This window comes from Gopherus flavomarginatus, chromosome 10 (assembly GCF_025201925.1).
Source record: "Gopherus flavomarginatus isolate rGopFla2 chromosome 10, rGopFla2.mat.asm, whole genome shotgun sequence".
In the NCBI taxonomy this organism is placed as follows: Eukaryota; Metazoa; Chordata; order Testudines; family Testudinidae; genus Gopherus; species Gopherus flavomarginatus.
Window position 1 is genome coordinate 41,266,840 of NC_066626.1, and position 24,752 is coordinate 41,291,591.

The following is a 24,752-nucleotide window of genomic DNA, read 5'->3' on the forward strand; positions in this document are numbered from 1 at the left end:
CCTTTTGCTAAACCTTCTTCTGTCATATTCTGCTGCTTCAGTTTCTATGTTTGCCTGCATTCCACACAGCAAAATGGAGAAGTGTAAAGGCTTGTTTATGTGACAAAACCCTACCACTAAGTATAGTATTAGTGACAGATTAATGTATTTGTGACTGGTTGGGTCACAGAAACCCGCTTAGGAACTGCCAACTGATGTGCCAAGACTACTTCTGCCCCTGCTTTCCCTGCCAGCTTGGGACTCCAGCACACTGTCTTGTTGAGCCAGACATGCCAGTCTGCTCCAACACCGACCCAGGGTCTGAACCATGTGCCTCAAAGCTGCAGATTTAATTGAAAGCAGCTTACAAACATGTTCCTGTCTTTAACATTCAAATGCCCAACTCCCAATGGGATCTAAACCCCAAATAAATCCATTTTAACCTGTATAAAGCTTATACAGGGTAAACCCATAAATTGCTTGCCCTCTATAACACTGATAGAGAGATATGCACAGATGTTTGCTCCTCCCACCCCCAAGGTATTAATACATACTCTGGGTTAACTAATAAGTAAAAAGTGATTTTATTAAATACAGAAAGTAGGATTTAAGTGGTTCCAAGTAATAGCAGACAGAACAAAGTGAATTGCCAAATAAAATAAAATAAAATATGCAAATCGGAGTCTAACACAGTAAGAAAACTGAGTACAGATTAAAAACCTCACCCTTAGAGAAATTCCAGTAAGATTCCTTTTACAGACTAGTCTCCTTCTAGTCTGTGTCCAGCAATCACTCTCACCCCCTGTAGTTACTGTCCTTTGTTCCAGTTTCTTTCAGGTATCCGTGGGGGTGGAGAAGCTCTCTCTTTAGCCAGTTGAAGACCAAATGGAGTGGTCTCCCACAGACTTAAATAGACTTTCTCTTGTGGGTGGAGATCCTCTCCTCTGCAAAGTCCAGCTCCAAGATGGAGTTTTGGAGTCACATGGGCAAGTCACATGTCCATGCATGACTCAGTTTTTACAGGTAGCAGCCGTTGCTTGCCTGCTACCTTGAATGCCCTCATGTAGACTTCTTATGTGGATTGTAGCCAGGGCCGGTGCAAGGAAGTTTCATGCCCTAGGCGAAACTTCCACCTTGCACCCCCCACAGCAGCTAACTCAGCCCCCCACCCGGGGAGCCCCCCCACCGCAGCAGCTACCCCCCCACCATGATGGCTAACCCCTCTCCACCCCGTCCCCCCACGGCAACTAACTCCACCCAGGGAGATTCCCCCTGTCCCCCCACGGCAGCTAACACCACCCAGGGAGACTCTCCCCCATCCCCCCGTGGCAGCTAACCCTGACTGGGGAGACCTAACCTCCCCCGCCACGGCAGCTAACCCTGCCTGGGAAGACTCCGCCCCACCACGGCAGCTAACCCTGTCTGGGTTTTCCCCCATCCAGCTCACCTCGGCTCCACCTCCTCCACTGAGCATGCTGGCGCCGCTCTAATTGTCCTCCCTATCCAGGCGTGCGGTGCCGATTGGAGGAGACTTAGAGCTGGGCTGTGTGCTCAGTGGAGGAGGCAGAGTGCAGGTAAGCTTGGGCGGGGAGCTGTTCCCCTGTGCGCCTCCCCCCCCTCGTTACTGCTGGCAGCCCTCCCCGCGCGCCTCCCCACTCAGCTCATCTCCACTCCATCTCCTTGCCTGAGGGGACTTTTAGGTGCCCCAATCACTAGGCGCCCTAGGCGGCCACCTAGTTTGCCTAAATGGTTGCACCGTCCCTGACTGTAGCCTCCCAAGATCCATTGTCCCTTAAGTGCTTCTTGATTGGGCGCTTAATTTGCACATTCCTTTCTCAAGAAACTGACCAAATGCTTTACAAAGGCTACTTGAAAATCAAGCCAGTACAGAGCTAATATTCATAACTTTTAATACAAAAATGACACATGCATACAAATAGGATGACTAGATTCAGTAGATCATGACCTTTATGGAGATATGTTACATGGCATATGTAGCATAAAACATATTCTAATTATGTCATATATACATTCATAAGCATATTTCCATAAAGCCTTATGGGGGCACCGACACAGTATTAGTTTAATGTAATTGAATTATAATACTAATACAGCAACAGTCTTACTACTTATTGGATTGTTGAGACTTGTGACAGTCTCTTGAAAGCATCAGCAGTACAGTTTAACTTGTATGCTTCAGTACTATGGTACTCAGGTCCCCTTAAGTAACATCATAAGCTGCAGAAGTAGACCATTGAGGCTATGTGCTCCGTTCCAGCACAGCAATTTGAGGTAGTGTAAGAACTCACTAAGTTAAACAACCATCTTCTTTGTATTGTAAGACAATAGACAGGCTGCCTGAATTGAAAGTCTGTGACTCTCTGAGCAGCTGTAAAGTCCCAAGACTTAATTGTTTTTAAAAACATGGAACATCTCACCTAGTTTACACTCTTGTATTTACCTGAGGGCTTTTACTGTATGTGCATTTGAATTTACACTGTTGTATTTCTGAAGTGCCTTCCATCAGGGCTGGTGCAACCATTTAGGCAACCTAGGCCGTCGCCTAGGGCACTAGGATTTGGGGGGCACCATTTTCTTCGGCAGTGACCGCGGTGGCCCGATCTTCTACCATCCTGGTCGCCACCGGCATTTAGGAGGAGGGAGCTGGGGGAGGGGAGCACGGGGAGGGCAGCCTGCAGCAAGTAAGGGGTTGAGAGGTGGCACGTGGGGGAACTCCCTGCCCCAGCTCACCCCTGCCCCGCCTCCTCCTTGAGCACACCGTGGCCGCTTCACTCCTCCCACCTCCCAGGCTTGCGGCACCAATCAGCTTAGGCGCCGCAAGCCTGGGAGGCAGGAGAAGTGAAGCGGCCATGGCGTGCTCGGGGTGCTTGTGCTCGTGCACGGAGCAGGGGTGAGCTGGGGTGAGGGAGATGCCTCAGGGTGGAGGGTGGGGAGTGGGGAGCTGCCGTGGGGGGGGGCGCCTCAGGGTGGTGGCATGGGGGGGGAGGGCGCAAAGTGGAAGTTTCGCCTAGGGCGCAAAACATCCTTGCACCAGCCCTGCCTTCCATCTGCACATCTCAAAATGCTTCAGCAAATATTGGTTTACCTCACAGTAGCCTAGAAAGAAGATTGAAAAATTCTGGCTTTTAAATTTTTTCCCTAGAACTCCCACCCCATGATAGAGCCTTCACAATGGGGTGCTCCCCATCTCCCTAGCACCAAGAAGCAGCTCAGATCTTTGCTCTGACCCTGAGCTTCGGGCCACCCCAGAGAACACACAATTCAGACTCCTTTGCTTCCAAAACTGTGCAGATGGCACAGTCCAGGTCTGTCTTTAGGGAAGAGGTAGGCAACCTATGGCAGGGGTGCCGAAGTCGGCACGCGAGCTGATTTTCAGTGGCACTCACACTGCCCAGGTCCTGGCTACCAGTCTGGGGGGCTCTGCATTTTAATTTAATTTTAAATGAACCTTCTTAAACATTTTAAAAGCCTTATTTATTTTACATACAACAATAGTTTAGTTATATATTATGGACTTATAGAAAGAGACCTTCTGAAAATGTTAAAATGTATTACTGGCACGAGAAACCTTAAACTAGAGTGAATAAATGAAGACTCGGCACACCACTTCTGAAAGGTTGCCAACCCCTGCTTTAGGGCATAGCTTTTCGTGGGATTTGTAAAAGAATTTTAATCATATTTTTTCTCCATTTCTTCATTAGCTACAAGGTTTTCTCCTTAAAATTATGATGTTCAAAATAGGGTTTCGTGGCTGTCTGGGGAGGCCTTTTTGTTTTTGCGCTTGTAGATGCAGCTAAGGGAAGCAGGGAAGGGAAAAGGAAAAGCCTTGTTTCCATGCTTTGGTAAGGAAAGGGAGGCAGAGAGAGAGAGAGAGTGATTTACCCAAGATCACAAAGAAAGTATGTGACTGAGTAGGAATAGAACACAGGACTCCTGTATCTAAAGCTATTTCATATTACACTGAGATAACTATCGTGCATTAGCACGCTTGCTGTAACACTGTAGTGGAGACAAGACTGTGACATTTTCACTGTGATGTAGGTAGATGAGGTCACTCCCAGGTGGGAAGCTATGCTGTTGGTCTCTAATACATGTTTTAAAAAATACCCTTTTTGGCAGTGAGGACAGACCTAGTTTCCCAGTTCTATTTCTTTAGCCACCGACCAATCCTTCTGCCGATACACTGAACAGCTATTCAAATTCATATGCTCTTCCAAAATGTTCCAAATACCTCATTTTTGTTTTATATTTACTATTTTAAAGTGAAGCCAAAAAGCATTTAAAGGGTTACCTCTTCTAGTATGATCTTATACACCATATGCTCCTTTGTCAGTATATGTATGACTTATTTAGGTTTTCTATAAGAATTAAAATTGAAATGCTGGGAAGAACACTCAGCCCAAACAACTGGAGTTGAGGAACAGAATAAAAAGACTGAAGCAGCAGTTCTACTCCAGGATATGGGCCAGAGCTGTGACCATGCGTCACTGCTTCATCTACAGACAGCTTTGTGAGCAAGCACATCTGTACAGTTCATGGGTCCAGCAACAACATCCACCTCTCTAGATGCAGTAACGTTGTGCTGTGAGTCATCTGCTACCCCCCACCTTTAATCCATAATGAGTCAGTTCACAAAAATATTTGTCCAATTATCATAATCACCAAAAAGCAAGAAGTCATTCCTGGCTCGAGATATACAGGTGTGGATCACCTCACCTCAGCTGTTGAGCACGTGGGCAACTGCTCAACAGCTGATTTTGTCCATGGGGCTGTGCACAGCTGAGAAACTAATCTGCCCAGAAAACTAAAATAATCAACTCCTGGGGCCAGAAGCCACCTCCACTATTGATTAGCAATGGAACTGCACTCCTGACCCTGCTCATGTTCGAATAGCATGCAGGGGAAATGCTCATTCTGGGAGAAAAAAGGTCAGTATAACATCAAGACCTATTGGATCATTTAGACTGTCCATTACGTACATGAATTATGCTCCTCCTGCCATTAATAATGTTATGCCAAATAATGTTGTGGCAAATGCATCTTTGTTCAGAAATGAACATAGAGATTTACTGCCTGTTTAAAGTCACTCTTTGAATACACTTGTTTGTGAGCCTTCTCCCCTCTTTATACTGCCACTAAGGTACAGCGATAGTCTGCTGCACTGCTACGAGCTCTACTCCTGGTCTCAGGATCTCTCCTTCCTTAGCGTTGTCTGGATATCAGGCTTTTTCAACCCCCAGTCCTGCCTCACAGGTAGGAAGCACATCACAGCTCATTAGTAATTTACTGCTACAGTAATTTTTATAATTACTGCCAGGAGGCCTCATTAAATTTGATCTAATGAATAAATATTGTATTTTTCAACGTGATTACCAGAACAACTTAAGCTGAGTGCCATAAACAATTATTTTCCTCAATACACAGTATGTCAGTGACTATTGATTTTTATTTTGTAAAGAATTTACTGTATTCATATCAATGGCTATTCAGTAACAGCTAGACCTCTAAAGTGTCAATTGTCACGGAACAGATGGTTGAAACAGAAATTGGCGTATCTGTTGCAAAAAGTAAAATACTGCTCATTAATAAAGATAAAGGGACCGTAGCTGTGTATTTTGGTGTCAAAGAAGAGTGCTCCACTGTGTTTGCACTCACTCTGTTCTAGCCTCTAACAAAGCAGTTTGGTTTAGTCTATTTTTATTTTATTTTAGCTTGTACATCAGTGAAACTAAACAATGTGGGACCCAACAATGATGGCAGAAGACCAACACTTGTGGGCTAACAATAACATAAGCTGTTTAGTTAGTTTTTAGATGTAATCAATTTAATTGAAATTTTCTGCCTTGCTTACAGATTTAGAAGTACGGAAATATGGAATACACGACAACACATGTCAAGGCTATAAAGTAATCTTCTCTACTCTACTTTCTGCCACCATCTGAGCCCATTTCAACAATCCCTTTACAAGCCAACGCCCACAGAAAGGACACTTTGGTATATATGTCAAAGCACTTCAGTTTAAGGATTTAAACTATAAAAGGTCAGTTTTCGTCTATAACTGACAGACAAATTAAAGAATATTTTCCTGTTTTCATTCAACAAAGCACTGTCTAATACAATTTTAGTGTTGCCTCATGAAGTCTGTGTTACTTGCATCAGTATTTCATACAGCAAAAAAAAATTAAAATAAGAAAAATATTACAATAAATCCACAATAAATTAGCAGGGTGACAAGGCGCAGCATATGTACCTAAAAGTTTTTTGTTTTTTTTTTAAATTGTCTATTTCAAGTTGATAGTGTCTCTTTCATCCACCCATTGGGACCATTTCAAAGTTGAGTCTAAGTAAATGCGAGGGAGTTTAAAATGATGCCTCTTGATACCTTCTACAGAGGGGCGGCACTTCCATTTAGGCGACCTAGGTGGTTGCCTAGGGTGCTAGGATTTGGGGGGGTGGCATTTTGCCACCCTCGGCGGCGGGGGGTCCTTCCGTGCTCCGGGTCTTCGGTGGCAATTCTGCGGCGGATCCTTCACTCGCTCCGGGACCCGTTGCCAAAGTGCCCCGAAGACCGGGAGCAGCGGAAGGACCCCCCCGCCGCAGAATTGCCACCAACGACTGGGAGCGTGGAAGGACCCCCGCCTACGGCGCCAAAAACCCTGGCGCCGCTCCTGCTTCTACAAGTCCCCTTACTGCCAATGTTACATTAAATTAGATTTGATTCCTGTGGGCCAGATTCTGATTTAACTTATGCTCCTTTGATTGCAGTGGAGTTACTGATTTCTAAGTCTGAATTGCCCCACAGCCTAACTTACCACAGTGTAAGTAAGACTCCCTTAGAGAACACCTCTGAATTTGGCTAGCTATATATTTCAGCTCATTTGGTGCTACTTTTCTGAAGATAGATACCTAAGAGGCCCAATTACAGGCAGGATCTTAGGCTACACTCATCTCCCTAAAAGTGTTACCCTTTATTTGCACTGGGGAAAAGGTTGAACTTAGGTGAGGCTTAGCTACCCAAAATTCAACCCCTTTTCCTAGTCAAGATTTTTCCTCACAGTTATGGTGCAAACATAGACTATTAATATTAAAGTGTGACACAAACTTGCATGTTGTAGACATCTAGGAGACCAGTAAGACAAGTAGGATACCTAGACAGAGTGATTCAATTAAAAAATCTTGTTTGTAATGCAGAGTCTGCCATATCCCATAAAAATGAATAATCTTTAGATAAAACACATTGAACAATGGAGGTCACTAAGAAATACAAAGATGAGTTTACTCGGCTTGCTAGAGACGGGGCATTAGGTACATGGCCTGTACTTGAAAGGTGGACAAAATATTAAGGGCATTATTTCCAGGTTGAGGGTGGAGGGACTTTCAGCCGTGACAAAAATATCATTAAGCGGAGAGAGGCTGACTTTTAAGAGGGCCTCAACTCTGCAAATACAGGTTTGCATTCAAACTGTAAAGCAGGGATATTGGAACAATTTGGGCAGGGGCAGGGGAAGGGTGCTGACAGCTATTGAACCAGAATTACGTAAGATAGAAATGACATCAAGCCAGAACGTGCATCAGCACCCCTCATCCCAGCACCTATGCATAAACAGGAGAAGAGCTTATGGAAGATATGCTTTAGCCAAACATATGTTATTGGGGTCATTACAGCGTGAAACTGGTTGAAATTCTCAGACTTCTTATTATTATAATGGAGGTCTGCCTACATGATCTAACGATCTATTCTGGCCTTTAACATCTCTGAATACATGACTGTACCTGCAAATCAGGTTGGCATCCCTGGACATAGCTGCCACTACTGTAGTATCTGAGCATCTCACTAAATTTAATTTAGTTGTCCATACAACACCCTTACGAGATAGGGACGTGCTCATTTTCCCCACCTAGGGCTTGCAAAGCTGTGAAAAACTGTCCCCCCTTAACATCATAGTTAGGGCAACCTCGCCCCCAGCATAGCTGCAGGTAGGTTGCTGGAAGGATTCTTCAGTTGGCCTAGCTACTGCCTCTCAAACAGATGGATTAACTACATCAACAGACAAACCCTTCTGTCGACGGAGGAAGCATCTATACTACAGCAGCAAAGCTGCAGCCCCATAGCAGTGCCATTATAGCATAAACATGCCCTCAGAGACTTGCCCAAGATCATGCAGGAAGTCTGTGGCAGAGCGGGTGTATAGACTGTGCCTAGAATTTTTTACAGGCCTAGTCATCAGCAAGACCCTGAGTTTGCAGGAGCAGTTTTGTGTACACACACACACACACACACACACACACTAGAGCTTGATTGCTTAACCAAACTAAGTTATAATTGTAGCAAGAGTTTTGGACTCTCACAACTGTACACTTGTTACAATTTCAGTATTATAACTAATCACCTTCATTTCCCAGAAAATAGGTTAAAAAACAAAAATCCTTTACCAAATTAAGGCTTCCCTGCAGGAAAAAGCAGGAATGTGCATTAAGATGGCAGATGTGAAAAACACTTTCCTAAATCCAAAGGAAAAAACAAGCGTGACCATTTCTCTTTAAATGTACAAGAAAGAAAACGTGACTTTGAGAGTATTTCTTTTCTTGGTGATTCATTGTCAGCACTGGTATTCACCCAATAACCCAGCGGTGGCCAAGCATACTCACCCTCCAAGCCACCTACCACAATCTTGAGAGCTGGGGCACCCTGCCAGCACTAGAGGCTTCAGCTCCGAGCCCTGACAGGTGCACCCTAAGAAGCTGAAGCCCTGAGACCCGCTCCTTCCCTCTGGGCAGAAGCACCTATCCCACGGCCCTGCTGCAAGGCCGAGGTCCTGAGCTATCTTAACTCCCCCCCACCCTGCCAACATCTGGTAGGTGAAGGGGAGGGTATGGGGGTAGGTGCTGCATAAGAGCCACATGTGGCTCACAAACCAAAGGCAAAAATAGGTTAGAGAACTAGGAACTGTAATTTCTCCCATTGTAAAGGTGGTTAATAAGCTTTATGGAGGGAGATTCCAGCAAGATTGCAACCAAATCATTTAAAAATTCATTCGGGTTTACAGAGAAGCTCTGTGTTTAACTGGGGACTAGCACTAGAACAGATAGATCCTCTCGCTAGAGCTAGACTGAGATGTTTTAAGTGCCCGCTGTAACATCAAATACATCACATTACTTTTGGGCTAGTGCTAGAAAAGTTGCAAGGCTGAGTTTTGCAATACCTAATGAATAGTTATGAAAATTTTATTAAAGTTAATGTTTAAAATTAAATATATACAAGTTAAGAGGGAAGGTACTGTACGTCTAGGGTCCAGCTTGAGTTATGAGGTACAAGGATCACGAGAGACATACATATCACATAACCAGCGAAGACCCAGATTGGGGTGTGGAGGTTTTTAAAGCTTCAGAGTATGTCCAGACTACCTGCCAGATTGGCGGGTAGTGATATATCGATCCCCGAACGTGCTCCCATCGACTCTGGAATTCCACCAGAGCAAGCGGCAGAAGCGGAGTCGACAGGGGAGCCACGGCCGTCGATCCCGCGCCGTGAGGATGAGAGGTAAGTCGAAATAAGATATGTCGACTTCAGCTACGCTATTCCCGTAGCTGAAGTTGCGTATCTTACACCCCCCTCCCACACACACACACACCAGTATAGACTAGGCCTATTGGGCTCAGGTATACCACCCATGGAATGTATAAAGAGTGCTAAGTGGAAAAGCTTCAGGAGGAGAGAGGGACCTACCCCACAATACCTTAGTTGTGGCACTTACTTGAAGACCCGGGTTCAAGCCCCAGCATCTGGTCAGAGCAGGATTTGACTTTGGGTCTTCCACATATACCCCGGGAGTGCCCTAATCATTAGTCTGGGTGACACAGCTCACGCCTGACAAGACAGGCAAAGGGAACTCTGAGTTTGAGAATCCTGCTTCAGGGCCTGTGGGGCTTTGGCTTTTGCAAGGGCTATGAGCACCTCATTAGCTGTGGGATATGGTCAGTGCTTAGGTGACTTTATACATGCCTGCTGCTGGGGACAGGCTCAGGGACAGCTGAGAAGTCATTTTGAGTACCACGATGGCTCCTACTTTTGTGGAGCTGGACCTTAGTAACTAAATAAAACACAAGATACTCAGTTTGTGTTTGTATGTTCACTTCAGCATCACTGTCAAAAACAAATGCAACTTTAACTTTGAAGTGATTAAGAATCCATACAGCCATAAATAAAAATATTTACAGGCACTCCCTAGGACATTCAAGGGGAACATATAGCTGGAACTCATTCTGAAAGCATCAGAACCAGAGAGTCCTGTTATTTTTGTGAGCACCATCTCCAGTGACAGAGAGATGCTAAGAAACATGTATGAATGCCCAGTTTATACAACAAAACTAAGAGGCTCCATTTACATGTAGGCATTTCATTTAAAAACTAAGGAGAGGCCCACAGAACACTGGGTGTGTGAAGAAACTGAGTTAGCTTGGCACAGACTTAATTAAAACTTTTTAATATGTTCTGCAGCCTGCAGTGAGTGTGGAAAGATGTCACTTTTAAAGTGAGCAACAGGGCACATCCACCCAGAGTATTAGCGTACAGCAAGCTGAGGGGTAAATCGACAGCACTGTGCTGGGCTTTTCTCTCATTGGCTGTGTGGACCCTGGTACTGCACAGAGTAAGTTCAATAGCATGCTTTGACCTACGCGAGGTTAAAGCGCAGCATGGAACTTTTAGCGTGCAGTAGCAAGCAGACCTGAAGAAGAGCATGTGTAAACTTGTCTTTCGCGCCAACAGAAGTAGGTCCAATCAAAGATGTTCCCTCACCCACATGGTGTCTCACCGCAATTGCAGTTATTCCCATTCCCCTTCTTTCTATACTGGGCCCAGTTTCACTCATGGTGGGGAGAGGAAACACTATACTAATGAGCAGTGCCTCAGCTCTGTACAGCACTCGTATATTCCTGTTTGCTGGATGCATAACTGTACAAATGCACTATTACTTAAAATTAAATTGTCTAGCAATTGATACACAAGTAGCAATACTAATCTTTTGCATACAAACTAAAACAATGTCACCTTCTACTACAGTACACAAAGCCAAGCCTTGTATTGGCTTAAGGACAGAGTTTATACACCTTGCAGCTTTATATACAAACCACGAGGGAAACTGCATCTTCGGGGGCAATGTCACTGCATGTATAATTAGGAAGACTTCTCTAATCAAATGCCTCTCACACCAATAGCTACAGATGGTATCTTATAGAAAGTGGAAGCAGTTCTGTTTTGAGAATGAGTACCTGGGCCATGTATTTAATTGATATTTTTCTTTAATTCTGCAGTAAACTTTAGCATAAACATTAACCCAACCAGCAAAAACAACAACAAAGAAGCAAGCACGCACAAGACAACCTAAGTAAGACTGAATGTTAACAAAAGAGAGACAGAAACTCTTGTCAAAGCTTTTATTATCAAAATAAAATTTTGTACAGAAGCACTTCATAGATCAGATGACCCAGTTACAGCATTTATTCACATGACATGTTTAAGGTGGGAATTAAAGACTAACCTTTCAGAAATACTTACACAGCTTAGCAACCCAAAGGCAGGTACAGCAATTAGAAGGTCATGTGAATTATCACAACACATATATTTCCAAAGTTCCCTCTTCATGAAATACAAGAGATCAACCTTAGATTTTTGACCAAGAAGGAAATATTCACTCTATTTAGGATGAGAGGCGTTATCCATCATAGACTATACATAAGTTCAAACTTTGACATAATTAAAAGAAAATAGTTGGAGGACGGAGATTTTCAGAGATACACAATGACAGTGGGAGTTGTTGGATGCCTAACTGCCTTTGAAGACTCTCACTCTAGCTTACTATAGTTCCTGGCTGCAGTATGAGATGCTGAATTGTGGGAAGGGGCAAAAACCGCTAGAGAAAGAAGTTGTTGCATAAAATATCCAACTAGCGGAAAGATCCAAGACCGTATCTAGTGCTATGGCTCAACAAATCCAGCTTGGGACAGAATGGAATATTATAAATCTTCATTAACTGTACAGGTTCAGCTGATGTAGTGCTCTTTCCATTGCTTTGAGTATACAGTGGTCTCATCATGCAGCACACTAGATCTTTTCAACATTAAGTCCTTGCTTTTAGCTGTACTTATAGTTCATTAATTATGTCACGCAAAATAACTTTCTACAGCTAGGCTGAGGCCACTTTAAGTGGGAATACAGCTAGACTGTTTTCAGAAGCAGGCAACAGCATGTGTGAATGCTACCAAAATATATTCAACCATTACATCTGCACTACTAGACTATTACTCTTTAGCCGTTAGGGAAAAGGGTTGTAAGTCTCATTTAATACCCCATCAGTCAGGATATTTAATTTCTTTTTAAAAGACTTTGTTATCCAAATCTGAGCAGCACTACATAGCTAGATGTGTTTTGTACAAGACGGGGTCCCGCCTAACTATGGGCTTTGAAACCACTGGCTCCTACAAAATAAATGCAAATTCAGGCTCCAGCTCCAAATGGCTAGAGACCATTTGTCCATAAAGTTCTAAAAGCAGTACATGATTTATTACATTTGATCTTGCAACCTCATTTGTGACTGATTAAATAAGCTTCTCAAACTGACCTGCCTGTACACCAAATTGAGGTCTTGCACTTACTTACCAGTAATGTCTCACTATTCACTTTGCACTGATGCAGCATCGCTATTGGCAGCAATAGTGGAAACACCTATATAAACAAGGTGCAGTCATTTTCCATCACTGCTGGCAACCCACATTATCATCGGCGTCATTTCTATTAGCAGTGGAGCAGCAGCAGTACTAGTTCAGTGGGGAAAAACGCAGCTGCCCTATAAGTGTTCAGCTGTGTTCCAGGCTCACATCACAAAGGAAGGTATCATAAGAGCCCATCAAGATTTTTGACTACTCAAAAGTAGTCTTTCAGTTGTATTTTTCCCATTTTGTCACACTCTGGAAACCTTAAACATTTATATTAATTCCTCATGTATGCAGCATTTTTGGCCCCACTGTTTTGCACTTCTAAGCCCTCTATAAAACCAAATGCTGGAAATCTACGCATTGTAAAGAAGTTTTAAAACAATCTCAAGTAAGTTTTTCCTCTTTAAACTTGAGGGACTAGTGATGATTTTGGCATTGTTAATTTTAAAGCAGATCTATCACCGTGTGTAAAAGGTTTCAGCTTCTATTTGCTACTGTTACTCTTCCTGAAATAATCTTAAAATTTTAATGAGACAGAAGTTAACCAGCTTCACCAGGCCAAGGAGTAACTTCTACATTTCCTCTTGGGTCCATGAGAAACACAGCTATTAATATTTTAAATGCATTTAACAATTTCAGTAACTGTTAACTGTAGATAAAAACTGCAGTCAGGGCACCTGTGTGAACAAGACACTAACAGTTTAAAGCCAAGTCAAGTCTCACCTCCCATTTCAGGGAGGAAGGGGAGGAAAAAAGTGGACGCCAGCCAGACTGCGTAAGAACAGGAAGGGGAAAGAAAGCCTATCCAACAATATTTAAAGGACTCAACATGATTTGTGGAAAACCTATTGACAAAGATTTTCCAGGATAGTCCCTTTTTACCTGAAAAAAAGAAAATGCTGATCATCCTGAGATTAAAACTCTCAGCTGTTGAACAATTAATGGCACATGAATTCTGACATGGATGAAAGAGCACATGACTACAGAAAGGTGCTCCTGACAACTCATCACAACCTCAATCTTCCATTTCGAGTTCACGTTTCAGACTGCAAAATACAAAGAGGAAACTAGTTTTAGTTTCAAGAAATGCAGATTGATCCATTAAAGAATTTGATTTCCATTTAGTTTAGATACAGTTTGGAAGCTGTGGGAATAAGTAATAACTAAACTTCACTGCCAGAATAAGTACTTAGTGTTTACACTGTATCCCACTTTACACATTAGTAAGTAGTAACAACTAATTCCCATGAGATCCTTCTGAGATCATATCAATTTCACAGATGACAGGTCTGAGGATAAAGAGATTTACCTACGACTTCCAAGCAATTCAGTTGCGAAGCCAGGACTTCTCCGTTCTTGACTTTCAGACCCTCGCCTAACCCACAAAACTGAACCATGCAAAAAGATAGCAATTACCTGTTTAAGTAAGCATGAACATTGTTATAGCCATGATACTTGGCCAAATAAACCAGCACACCAGTAGCACACCGACCATCCCGCTGTCTGCAGAAGCTACAGTTGCAGATTCCACGACAAGGTGGGCAGCGCCAGTTCTAAGGAAAAATAAGACATCTTTTAAAGAAACTGATTCCTCACCCCACCCCTTTCCCTCTCTGGCACTGGCTCAAAACAATTCCATGCTAGCACAAATGCTGTCAACAGATGCCAACAAATGCTAGTGTTTGAGTAAAGAGTAAGTTTTCCAATGTGCTAGGCATCTTCTGTACTTTCAATGGAGCCAGAAGGAGCACCCCAATTTTCCCCCCTCTCCCTTCCAGATCCAACATAGTGACAATTCTCTCTGTCCAAGGCAGCTGGCTGAACTCCTGCATTGTAGCTTTCTGTAGGATGAGAGGCAGCATTCTTTTCCCTACAACACGGGCACTAAAGCCAGACAAAAGTGAAACCTCTTTGTTTTGAGAATTCAATAGCATGAAGTTCAAGAATATGCTTTAGTGGCTGCACTGCTTCCATAATTGATAGTTATTACCATAGTAGCTACAGGAACTGCGTGGTACCATGAGGTAGGAGTGGCAAGGGGAACTTTAATGGCACAGGCATTTGCAAAACCCCTGCTCAGGGACAAGTCTTTCGCAATCTGTTGGAACTGTGCCACTGTGTATAAATGTTCTCTGAAGCAAAGAAACTGGACCCTGACTCTCCCAACTCTCAATACAGCATTAAAAGACAGTATTAAAAGGCATGAAAACATAGCTCACCCACCAACATCCTATCTTCAGCATTAACTATGATTCATCATTCCATGAACATGACTCCCGCTATGTTAACCATGATAAACCCTGTGCCCACATTAAATTATCTTACTGGATCCAGCAATGCAGTCCTGACGTCTTCCCCATATCGATTGCGAAGACAAGGTCCACAGAACTGACCTCGCACACCTACACAGTCTGGGTTACGACAGTTTGTTTTTGTGTCTATAGTTTTTTGGCGACACTGATGACAAGTGGATCCCTACAACAACAAACAGGTGTTCAGGGGACAAGAAAGCCAAGAGAGGTAGTTTAGTTAACAAGACAGCACATTTAACAATCAACCCATTCCTCGCAACATGGTTTGGGTCTTTGCATTAGTACTTCTTCCAAGACTTGATATTCTTAAGGACAACCCAAAAGAGGGTGTAAACAAAGAGAAAGCTAGCCTAACATACACAATCTGCATTTCTCTGATTTGCAATACACTTACCATCACCTGGTTATATACTTTATCTCGGGCAGTTTCACAAATATTATCCAACTCTTCCTCTGTTATTTCTTCCACTGGACGCACTATGTGAGGAAGAGCCATAGCACCAGGGCGACTTCTCCTGGGAGTTCGAATCTCTCGCTGGAGGGTATGGAAGATTCAAAATCTACGTTTTATTCTGTGGTCATAACATTACTGCCAGCAGAAACCCCACACAAACAAGGGCAGAGAATTTCAAAGCAGTTTAAGAGATTTAGATGTGTATCTTCTACTAGAGTTAGCAGACAAGTATTGAGTTAATGGGATGCTTTGAAAAACTCAACCCAGGTCTCCAGCTTTAGTGCTAGAAATGTAACAGAACAAAAATCAAATGCTATTTGATCTTTTTTAGCTCCTACTACAGTGGAGAAAGTGACCATTCCTCCATCCTGATAATCAAAATAAAACAAAAAGGTAACTGTGCAACACATTCCATTTTTTCCCATACCTCCCATTAGCCCCAGTGTGGATTGGAATACCAGACAGAAGCTCATGCAGAGCTAACTCTGCCAAAGAGACCAACAACCAGGCTTAAGCTGAACTTATTTGAATAACCAATACTGATTTATATTTTTAAAATTCACAGTAGAACATTAATTGGGGAAAAGGCCAACACATTAAACATACCTCTGAGTATTCATCAGATAGCTTTCTTCTCCTCACTAAGCTGTACCTGTCATCTTCTTCCTCCTCTTGTGAAGGAGTAGGTGGCCCATCAATCAGGGACCTGGATCTTGTGTGAGGCCGAGAAATTCGGTCTGGGTTCCTCCTTAAAGCATTTTGGGGAAACGAGCTTCTTGGAGCCCGTTTTGGTCGCTGGAAGAAAAAATTAGTTAAACAAAGCCCTTTGCCCCTAAAGGCAAACAAAAACAAAATAAAGATTGTTTGTAGTATGGAAAATATTACATTGCTGGTAAATTCATCTTTGCCAGTCAACAAACTGTAGAAACATACAAAGCTCCAAGCAACAGTCAGTGCCTATATAAAGGTAGAAGGCAGCAATTCACTTGTGTAAACATAGGAGAGTCTCAGTGAGCTTAAACATGTATGTATGTTTTATGGAAAAGCATATATTTTCAGTAGGATTCCAAGTACCTTCATAATCAATCAAATAAATAGCACTTCAATAGCACTTTTCAACATGTTTTATTTAGAAGGGCATATTATTTTTATCCTCATTTTACAGATGGGGAAATGAGGCACAGCAAGGGAAAAGTACATGCCCAAGGTCATACAAGCAAGTCATTGGTAACACCAGGAGTTGAATCCAGGTACTCCCGACTCCCCATCTTGTGACCCAATCACTGGGACATGCTGCCTCCTTAAGCAGATTGATATTGCAGCCCTAAAACATATCGACGGGCCCAAAATCAGAATCTGGATTCAAGCACTTTCAAACTGACATTCAGACCTGATCTTTGAACCTTAAGCCCTTCCCCCCACCTTTCTCCATTATTTGTGTAAATACGTATTTAGAAAGGGGTTTTGTTTTGTTTTATGGCTTTAATTTGCCTTTGATATGGACACTTCCAGGTGCCTATCACTCAATACGTTGTTAGTTTTTATAGAACGGCAAATCAAAAGGGAATTGCACAACTAGGATTGTTTTAACAAGTAATAAAATTCTGAACAACTGGACTTTGATTTACTTGGTCTATTATGCTTTATATTTGAAAGGGTTTTTGTTTTTTTAAATCAAAAGTAGATACACTCAGATGATTGAAGTATAAGACAAACAGAAATTTCTACTTACTGGGCTGGTAGTTGACAATGATCTTCCGCCAGTGAAAATACCAGGGACATTTTTTAATTCAGCCATTAGTTTTGCAAGCTAGGGAAAAAAAGAAAAACATACCGTCTTTAAAAAGAGTTTATCTGCTATTACAGGCTATTAGATTAGGGCAACTGCAAAGAAGTACAATTACAGTCATATTCTTTGAATTTTACTTTTATGTCTTATTTTTATATCCTGGTGCCTGAAAGTGAGTTGAAAATGATGCTTAGGCTTAATAGGCTGCCAGCCTAAACATGGAATAAGGCTTTAGAATACAGAGATATCTGCTGAAGAACCTATTTCAGTATGTGGCTTTTCATGTGCCAATGAATGTGCAGTATCAGGGCTCTACATTTCTGTTAATGCATTCACATCACTCCCATTAATGTTAACTTGTATAAGAGAAGAGAACTGCATCGAGATTAGAAGTCAAGGAGAAAAATTAATTGAAGAACTTTCCTGCATACGTACCATTGCTTTGTTTTCCTTTATATTTAAAGCTCTTTTCTCTAAGAATTTGGGGCCCTTTTCTTCAGAGTCAGAATCCAGAGCAGATGGTTGTATTTCAGGGGGTGATGCTATTTCGCTCTTCCCCCTTTTAGACCTTCGAGTTGGAAACTTCATAGCCACTTTCAGAGGAATCGAGCGTGTCTCACATCTCCTGTATTGCAACTTCTCCTTAGCACATAAATCATCTTCCTTAGAGTCTGGCTCCAATTTCTATCAAAAAACAATATTGTTGTTTATGAATGACACTGCATTGCTGTATGGTTTAGTTTGACAAGTTTATTTAAAAGAAGCACACCAACCTGAAATCCAGGTTGGTATTTTTTTTTAAAGTTTTGGGCACTACTACTCATGAAACCCCGACAAGTTTTGTGGTTTTACAGAGTGCTCAAATACACAGAAAGATAGATATTAGTTTCACTTGTAAGTCTAGTTAGTAAAAATATTTCTGAGAAAAATGTCCTTTGAGTTGGTACGCTTTAAGGTCTCAATCCTGCAAGTTAGTCCACATGGGTGTACAAATTCCTAACCATGGTTCTCAGTGCAGGGTCAGGCCTAAGTTTGTAAACTACAAAGAATTCAATGGCTACAGAAACAAGATCACTAGCAAATTGTAACTTACTCACAGGACTAGCCAGTGAGACAAATACAGCCCCAACTCAAATAGCCATCGAGACAATTACGGTCCCAAATCAAGCATTTTATCAGCTTAGTATTCTGATGCTGTTCACAATTGTAATGAGAATTTACTAGTGAAGCCAATGAAGACAGTTATATTATTTTTTGTTTGCTTAATTATCCACTTGGTGACACCTCTTATCTTACTTTAACCAAATTAAAGTTGCTTCCATCTAGGACTACCTGTCTAACAGACACCCTGCTGTGGACCATTAGTACTTCTTTTTCTACTTGTCAAGGCTCAAAATCACAATCTCATTTTCTATAATTTTGTATTAAGCTTGATATGTGGTTCTTGCTCACTAATTTTCATGCTGTTATTACCTGTCCCTGCCCTTTTCTTGAATATCTGTGCCTGTTTTGTCACTGTTAGTTCTCTTTCTACTATTTATTATTTAACTTAGATGTGTTTCCACTCTTTCCACAAGAAGAGCACCTACTCTTTTCTCTGGACATCCCGACATTATACTCCAATAACCCATGTTACATGCACTATGAATATATTGCTCTCTACAACGCTCAATATTTACTTTGGGCTATTTTTAAGCAATAAGCCTGCTATAATGTTTTGCAGTTGATTAAAGGTAGAAGGGGGGAAATTCTACTATCTATTACTATTTCTGCATTGCCTACGACGTGTAGAATTTCCTGTACTGTTTCCTGTTATGCTGTACAAGTGCCATGAAGACCTGTAGCATGTCATGCTAGCTCACAGATTCCTGCAAATCATGGCCATCTTGTCCAAACAGTTTTAAAAGAAAATACAAGATGCTCATGAAGAGAGTACATCCAATAAACAATGTTTCAATCTGTACTAGCGATTTTAAAATTAAGTGAAGTTATCTGGCAAGTGTCCTAGAGGCTGTAACATTTCAGTAATTAGTAACATTTCAGTAATTAGTAATTACTTCAACTTTAAAACTAGTGAGTTAATTTGCGTATCTCACCAATACATTTTGAATCTCACTTTCTGAAAAACCACAGAACGAATCATCGTCCGAGTCCTCACAAAAAATTTTAGCCAGTTCTTCTGTGATATCTGACCTAAACTTTCGTTTCTGTAAAAAGAATAAAAACACTTTTTTTTAAAAAAGACTCAATTTTTCATGAACCATGCAGACAGCAAATCACATTTACAAGTCCACTACAAGAGAATAGCTATTGTAATAAAGAAAACCAAATGGTTCAGGGATTTACAAATGGTTGCAGAGCTGTTATGGCAAATCATCAGGCATGTTAGTTTAAGCGACATTTCAAAGAATAGAATAAATAGCTAACCTGCCTCTAACAATTACTACCTAGAAGCACAAGCAAAAAGTGAAATGAAGTTATAGTGCATACTGTAGATTCATAGCTACTGTACAGAAATGTAGGCAAAGCAAGCAGTTTTAAATCACACATGAAGCATTTGGGACATTTTGAACACAGCACATTCAGTTCTGTTTATTCGTGTACTGTACTTACGGTGTTTGCAAAATTATCAGAACCAAAACTGTCACAACTGTCATCAGATGATGACGTTTCCATGGGGATCAATTTCATATTTCGGAATGCTATGAAGTTCTTCTTTCCTGAAAGGTCTGCTTGCTGCAAGGGGAGGATGACAATACTATTAAAATGTGAAATTTACTACAGTACACTAGCTTTTAAAAGTGTGTTTATAAAGCCTAATGTGGTTGTATTTTCAGATGTGCAGTACACTTGTATCCATTCAGTACAACATTATCACTGAAAAGAGAAGAGCAGAGCTCTCAAAACCAAGTAGTTTCTGTTCTAATGCATTTCTGGTCACTCACGTAAGTGATTTATCCTTGGATATTATAAATGTTTCTTCTTCTTCTGACAAAATAGCTTTTGTGAAAAATCACATTAAAATAAGTCACATCCCTTCTTCCCAAAGTCCTTCAAGTGTTACTGTATGTTGAATCTTAGAAATCATCATTTTAGCTTGTAGTTTAATTTCTGAAATCAAATACTAATCAACTAAATTTCTTTAAAGCATAAAAAACCCCAGAAAAGGAACACCAGAACTGCTTCTTTAGGTACAATGGCTTATTATTTCATTAGGTACCATCACTGGGTTGTAATGTCTTATCTTTTGGTGGCCTTTAAATTAATCCTTTTCCTAGGAACCTCACATATCCTCAGTAAATATGGTTCAAGATTGAGTTGTAAATGGAGACCCATATCAGTACCCACACTACACCACACAACAGTTACTGCACCGTGAACAGTGATTGATGTGGCTCATGCCAAGCTGAAAGAACTCTTATGGCTACTAGAAATTCATAGGCCAATCTCATTGAGCCCAAAATATTTAAGAAATCTCTTTAAAATGTAGCAACACAGAGGTTTAAAGATATGTGCTGTCTGCACATGCTAGATATTGCATACTCTTGCCTAAGCCATAAGACAGTAATCTAATTTCTAACAGAACTGTAGAAACTATTACCACCCCCCCAGTTGTGAGTTTGAAATTTGCACCAACATGTAGATCAATCTCTCTCTTTCCTTACAATTAGACACAGCTATTTGCTTCCATCTGGATCATAGCTTCTACTTTTTTAATCCTATCAATGGAGAAGGTAAGGCTATGTCCACGCTACAGCAGCACAGCTATGGCACAACAGCTACAGCAGTGTAGTGTAAACATGAGGTACAGCAATGGAAGGGGGTTTTCCATCACTTTGTAATTAATCCCCCCACCAAAAAGTGGTCAGTGGAATAATTCTTCTGTCAATCTAGCAGTATCTACACTGGGGTTTAGGTCACTTTGACAATATCTCTCTCATCCCTGAGGGACATAGGTAGTCAACCCAAATTTTAGGTGTAAACCAGCTTAAAACTTCTTCCTTTAACACTCTATTAATCACGTTTCACAGTGGTAGCAGTGTTAGTATGTATCAGCAAAAACAATGAGGAATACTTGTGGCATCTTAGAGACGAATAAATGTGTTAGCCTCTAAGATGCCACAAGTACTTCTGGTTGTTTTTACTCTATTAATCATCCTCCAACATGGTATGCTTCCACCCCAGTTAGACACTTTGCATTCCCACCAACACCTCCCTCCCTTTAGAGACCCTATTGTCTTTCTGTAAAGGTAGGTTTACAGAGAAAAAGCAAAGTAGGTATCAGTTCAGGATTGAGTCAGATGTGAACCTTTTACAAAACCCCAAGGGCAAGATTTTTTTTTTTTAAAAGACCAGCAGCATTCCAACAAAAACATTACACTCTCTGCGGTGCAGAGCAGACACTGCACGAGATAAGCATAGGACAGCCTGAAAAGTCCACAACAATCAACACACTATTCTGTTTGAAGGGACCTGAGTTTCAACTGTCTCCCCAAATGGTGCCTGAAGCACACTTTGCAGACAAATCAGTTAGGTCCTGTTTACACCACAAGATGGAACCCTACTGAGTGTCAACCAGGTCACCCCAACGTGGTAGTGGCTGCAGTGCTATGGGAAAGGGAAGTGAACCTGACCATCTTCACTGTAAATCCTTTCCGTTTTAACCACCCTAGAGTAGTGAGGGCTTGTTTGACAGCAATGTGGTTAATTACACTGTTGCAAACCACAAGTGGCACAGGCTGCACCAGGATGCAGAGCAAGACCAGGGAAGCCCCACCAGTGCAAAACAAATCCAGTAGACATGGAGAGACTTTATAAAGAACAGTTTTTAACCTGGAGGTATTTCTTCCCAACACAGTGGGGAACTGGGGACACTGGGCTCTCCGCCACTGAGCAATCCCCAGGACTTTAGCCTGGAAAGCTCTCCCCCACCCCAGACTCTGGGAAGGCCGCGGCTTTGCATCATTGCACCCTTGTTTTGATGGGGAGAGAGTCTAAAGACCTTGTTTGGATTTCGCAAATCTCAGGGACCCCCAGGCAGCAACTCCTGAAGGGCAGAGATCGCTACGGGCCGGCTGAGCGGCTGGGGCAGAAGCGGAGAGCAGAGCCCGGCGGGAGGCGAGCTGGAGCGGGCGCCGCCGAGCCTAGAGGCAGCACAGGGCGGGGTGCAGGGGCAGACATGCGGGCCACAGGCTCAGCGTGCCAGCCGGGACACGCGCCAGGGCTGCCTGCCACCTCCACCTTTCCCAGAGGGTCCCTCGTGCGGCCGGGCCACGGGGCTCTCCGCCATCAACGCGAGTTTGGAAGGGTCCAGGCGGACCCATGGCGCAAACTGCCCCGGAGGCTTCGCTGTCGGAGCGCCGCCGCCACGGCCCCCACCTGCAGGGACAGCTGGGCCGGTGAGCGGCATCCTCCACCCCCACAAAACAGGGTGTTGCGGCGTTTCCACGGCGCCACGTGTATTTGTGGTGGGGAGGGGGGCGGGAATTGCTGGGCCGCCACCCCAGCGAAAGCTCAGTCGCCGGCCGCCACATCCAGCCGGCGCCCGCAGCCCACCCCGCTTTCCCCTACAGCTTCCTGCACCCCGCCCTGCTCAGCCCCCTTCCTCCAGAGTCTGCAACTCACTGCACCTCCCGCCCCTCAGCCTCCCTCCTGGAGAGCCTGCAGCCAGCCCGTCCCGCTCAGCCCCCATCCGCCAACGTGTGCAACTAACTGCATCCCCCCACACCTCATTCAGCCCCCTTCCTCCGGCGCGTGCAACTCACCGCACCCTCTGCCCCGCTCAGTCCTTCCTCCGGACCGTGCAATTCACTGCACCCTCTGCCCCCTTCCTCCGGAGCGCTCAGCACCCTTCCTCTGGAGCGTGCAACTCACCGCACCCTCTGCCCCGCTCAGTCCTTCCTCCGGACCGTGCAATTCACTGCACCCTCTGCCCCCTTCCTCCGGAGCGCTCAGCACCCTTCCTCCGGCGCGTGCAACTCACCGCACCCTCTGCCCCGCTCAGTCCTTCCTCCGGAGCGTGCAATTCACTGCACCCTCTGCCCCCTTCCTCCGGAGCGCTCAGCACCCTTCCTCTGGAGCGTGCAACTCACCGCACCCTCTGCCCCGCTCAGTCCTTCCTCCGGACCGTGCAATTCACTGCACCCTCTGCCCCCTTCCTCCGGAGCGCTCAGCACCCTTCCTCTGGAGCGTGCAACTCACCGCACCCTCTTGCCCCGCTCAGCCCCCTTCCTCCGGAGCGTGCAATTCACTGCACCCTCTGCCCCCTTCCTCCGGAGCGCTCAGCACCCTTCCTCTGGAGCGTGCAACTCACCGCACCCTCTTGCCCCGCTCAGCCCCCTTCCTCCGGAGCGTGCAATTCACTGCACCCTCTGCCCCCTTCCTCCGGAGCATGCAACTCACCGCACCCTCTGCCCCGCTCATTCTCTTTCCTTCAGTGCCTACAGTTCACTGCACACACACACACACACCGTCCTCCAGATCCTGCAATTCATTGCACACACATACACCCCAGTGCTTCAGATCCTGCAAATCATTGCACACACACACACACACCAGTCCTCCACAGCCTACAATTCATTGCACACAAACTCCTTCCTCCAGCGCGCGTTCAGCCCTGGGCCCCCATCCGCCACTCACTCGCATGCCGAAGGGATCCATGCTACCAGCTGCAGGGCGCAAGCGGTTCTTGTAACGGCTAGTCATAGTCGGATAGCCCGGGTGCGATCCGGGCAGCACGCGCTGCACTGGGAAGGTCAGGAGGACGCTGCAATCTCGCGCCAAACCAGCTCGGGACTGTCAGGGGGCGGGGACTGGGGGGCACCTTTTCTGCATTGGAGCCTGAGTCCTGGAAGGTACAGGCAGCACCCCTCTAGGAGGGGACCCCTTACTGCTCCCCTGTGCACTAGACAGCCTGCCCCCTGTGCAGAGAGCAGCACAGGGCTCTGGGAAACGCAAAGAGGAGGGCAAAGGCATCTTCTAGTATTTTTTTCCTGCAGTGGAGTTTGTGGTACTGTAAGGGCCTAATCTGTGGCGCGAAATGTTCCTTGTAGCAAAGCGGTAGTATTTGCATAGGGGGAGGGGGAGGGCAGAGCCCTCTGCAGGCTCGTCCCTCGTGCACGTGGGGTCTGGGTAGTTACTCCCCAGTGCTGGGAGGGGGTCAGGCCAATGCACAGGGGGCAGGACTGATCCTGCTGCCTTGCAGAGCGTTTGATCAGCCACAAACGAGTGTGTTATGGTACGAAACCAACAGTATATGCACATTTCCTTCTACGGCCAATTCGTGCATGGCTAGTAGAGAGATGATGAAAAACCACTTCAGTCCATGGCTCTTTAGCACACAGGGAACCTGAAAGTTTATGCCCCATACATCGCGAGTAGTTAAGACTTTACTGCACGCATCTTCAGCACAAAAATCACCAGGAGACGATTGAAGTGAACTTAAAAGAATTTTTCTCACGAATAAATTTTTACTCATAAAACG

The 24,752-nt window shown here is 43.9% G+C and overlaps 2 protein-coding genes across 4 annotated transcripts in view; both read right to left on the minus strand.

Moving 5' to 3' along the window:
* Window positions 1–24,752, minus strand: part of MAP3K20 (mitogen-activated protein kinase kinase kinase 20) — a 564,831-nt gene that overhangs the window by 379,227 nt on the left and 160,852 nt on the right. The window lies entirely within an intron of this gene.
* CDCA7 (cell division cycle associated 7) lies at window positions 11,423–24,286 on the minus strand. 3 transcript variants are annotated; one of them, XM_050969043.1, is made up of 10 exons: window positions 23,909–24,286; window positions 19,883–20,005; window positions 19,366–19,476; window positions 17,705–17,953; window positions 17,213–17,290; window positions 16,087–16,275; window positions 15,421–15,561; window positions 15,040–15,189; window positions 14,131–14,267; window positions 11,423–13,760 (listed from the first exon to the last, which is right to left on the minus strand). In XM_050969043.1, exons 1-10 carry the CDS (start codon window positions 23,972–23,974, stop codon window positions 13,730–13,732), a joined length of 1,275 nt encoding a protein of 424 aa, XP_050825000.1. In that variant the 5' UTR covers window positions 23,975–24,286; the 3' UTR covers window positions 11,423–13,729. The 3 variants fall into 3 exon arrangements, with proteins under 3 accessions (XP_050825000.1, XP_050825001.1, XP_050825002.1); XM_050969044.1 differs by lacking the exon at window positions 23,909–24,286 and adding an exon at window positions 23,672–23,810; XM_050969045.1 differs by lacking the exon at window positions 19,366–19,476.

Excerpts from the sequence above, each read along its gene's own strand:
- CDCA7 (XM_050969043.1), bottom strand. The coding sequence starts at position 23,974 with ATGACTAGCCGTTACAAGAACCGCTTGCGCCCTGCAGCTGGTAGCATG. Across the intron at positions 17,291-17,704 it reads TAAAGGAAAACAAAGCAATG|CTTGCAAAACTAATGGCTGA; the intron begins GTACGTATGCAG and ends TTTTTTCCCTAG. Across the intron at positions 16,276-17,212 it reads CATTGTCAACTACCAGCCCA|CGACCAAAACGGGCTCCAAG; the intron begins GTAAGTAGAAAT and ends TTTTTCTTCCAG.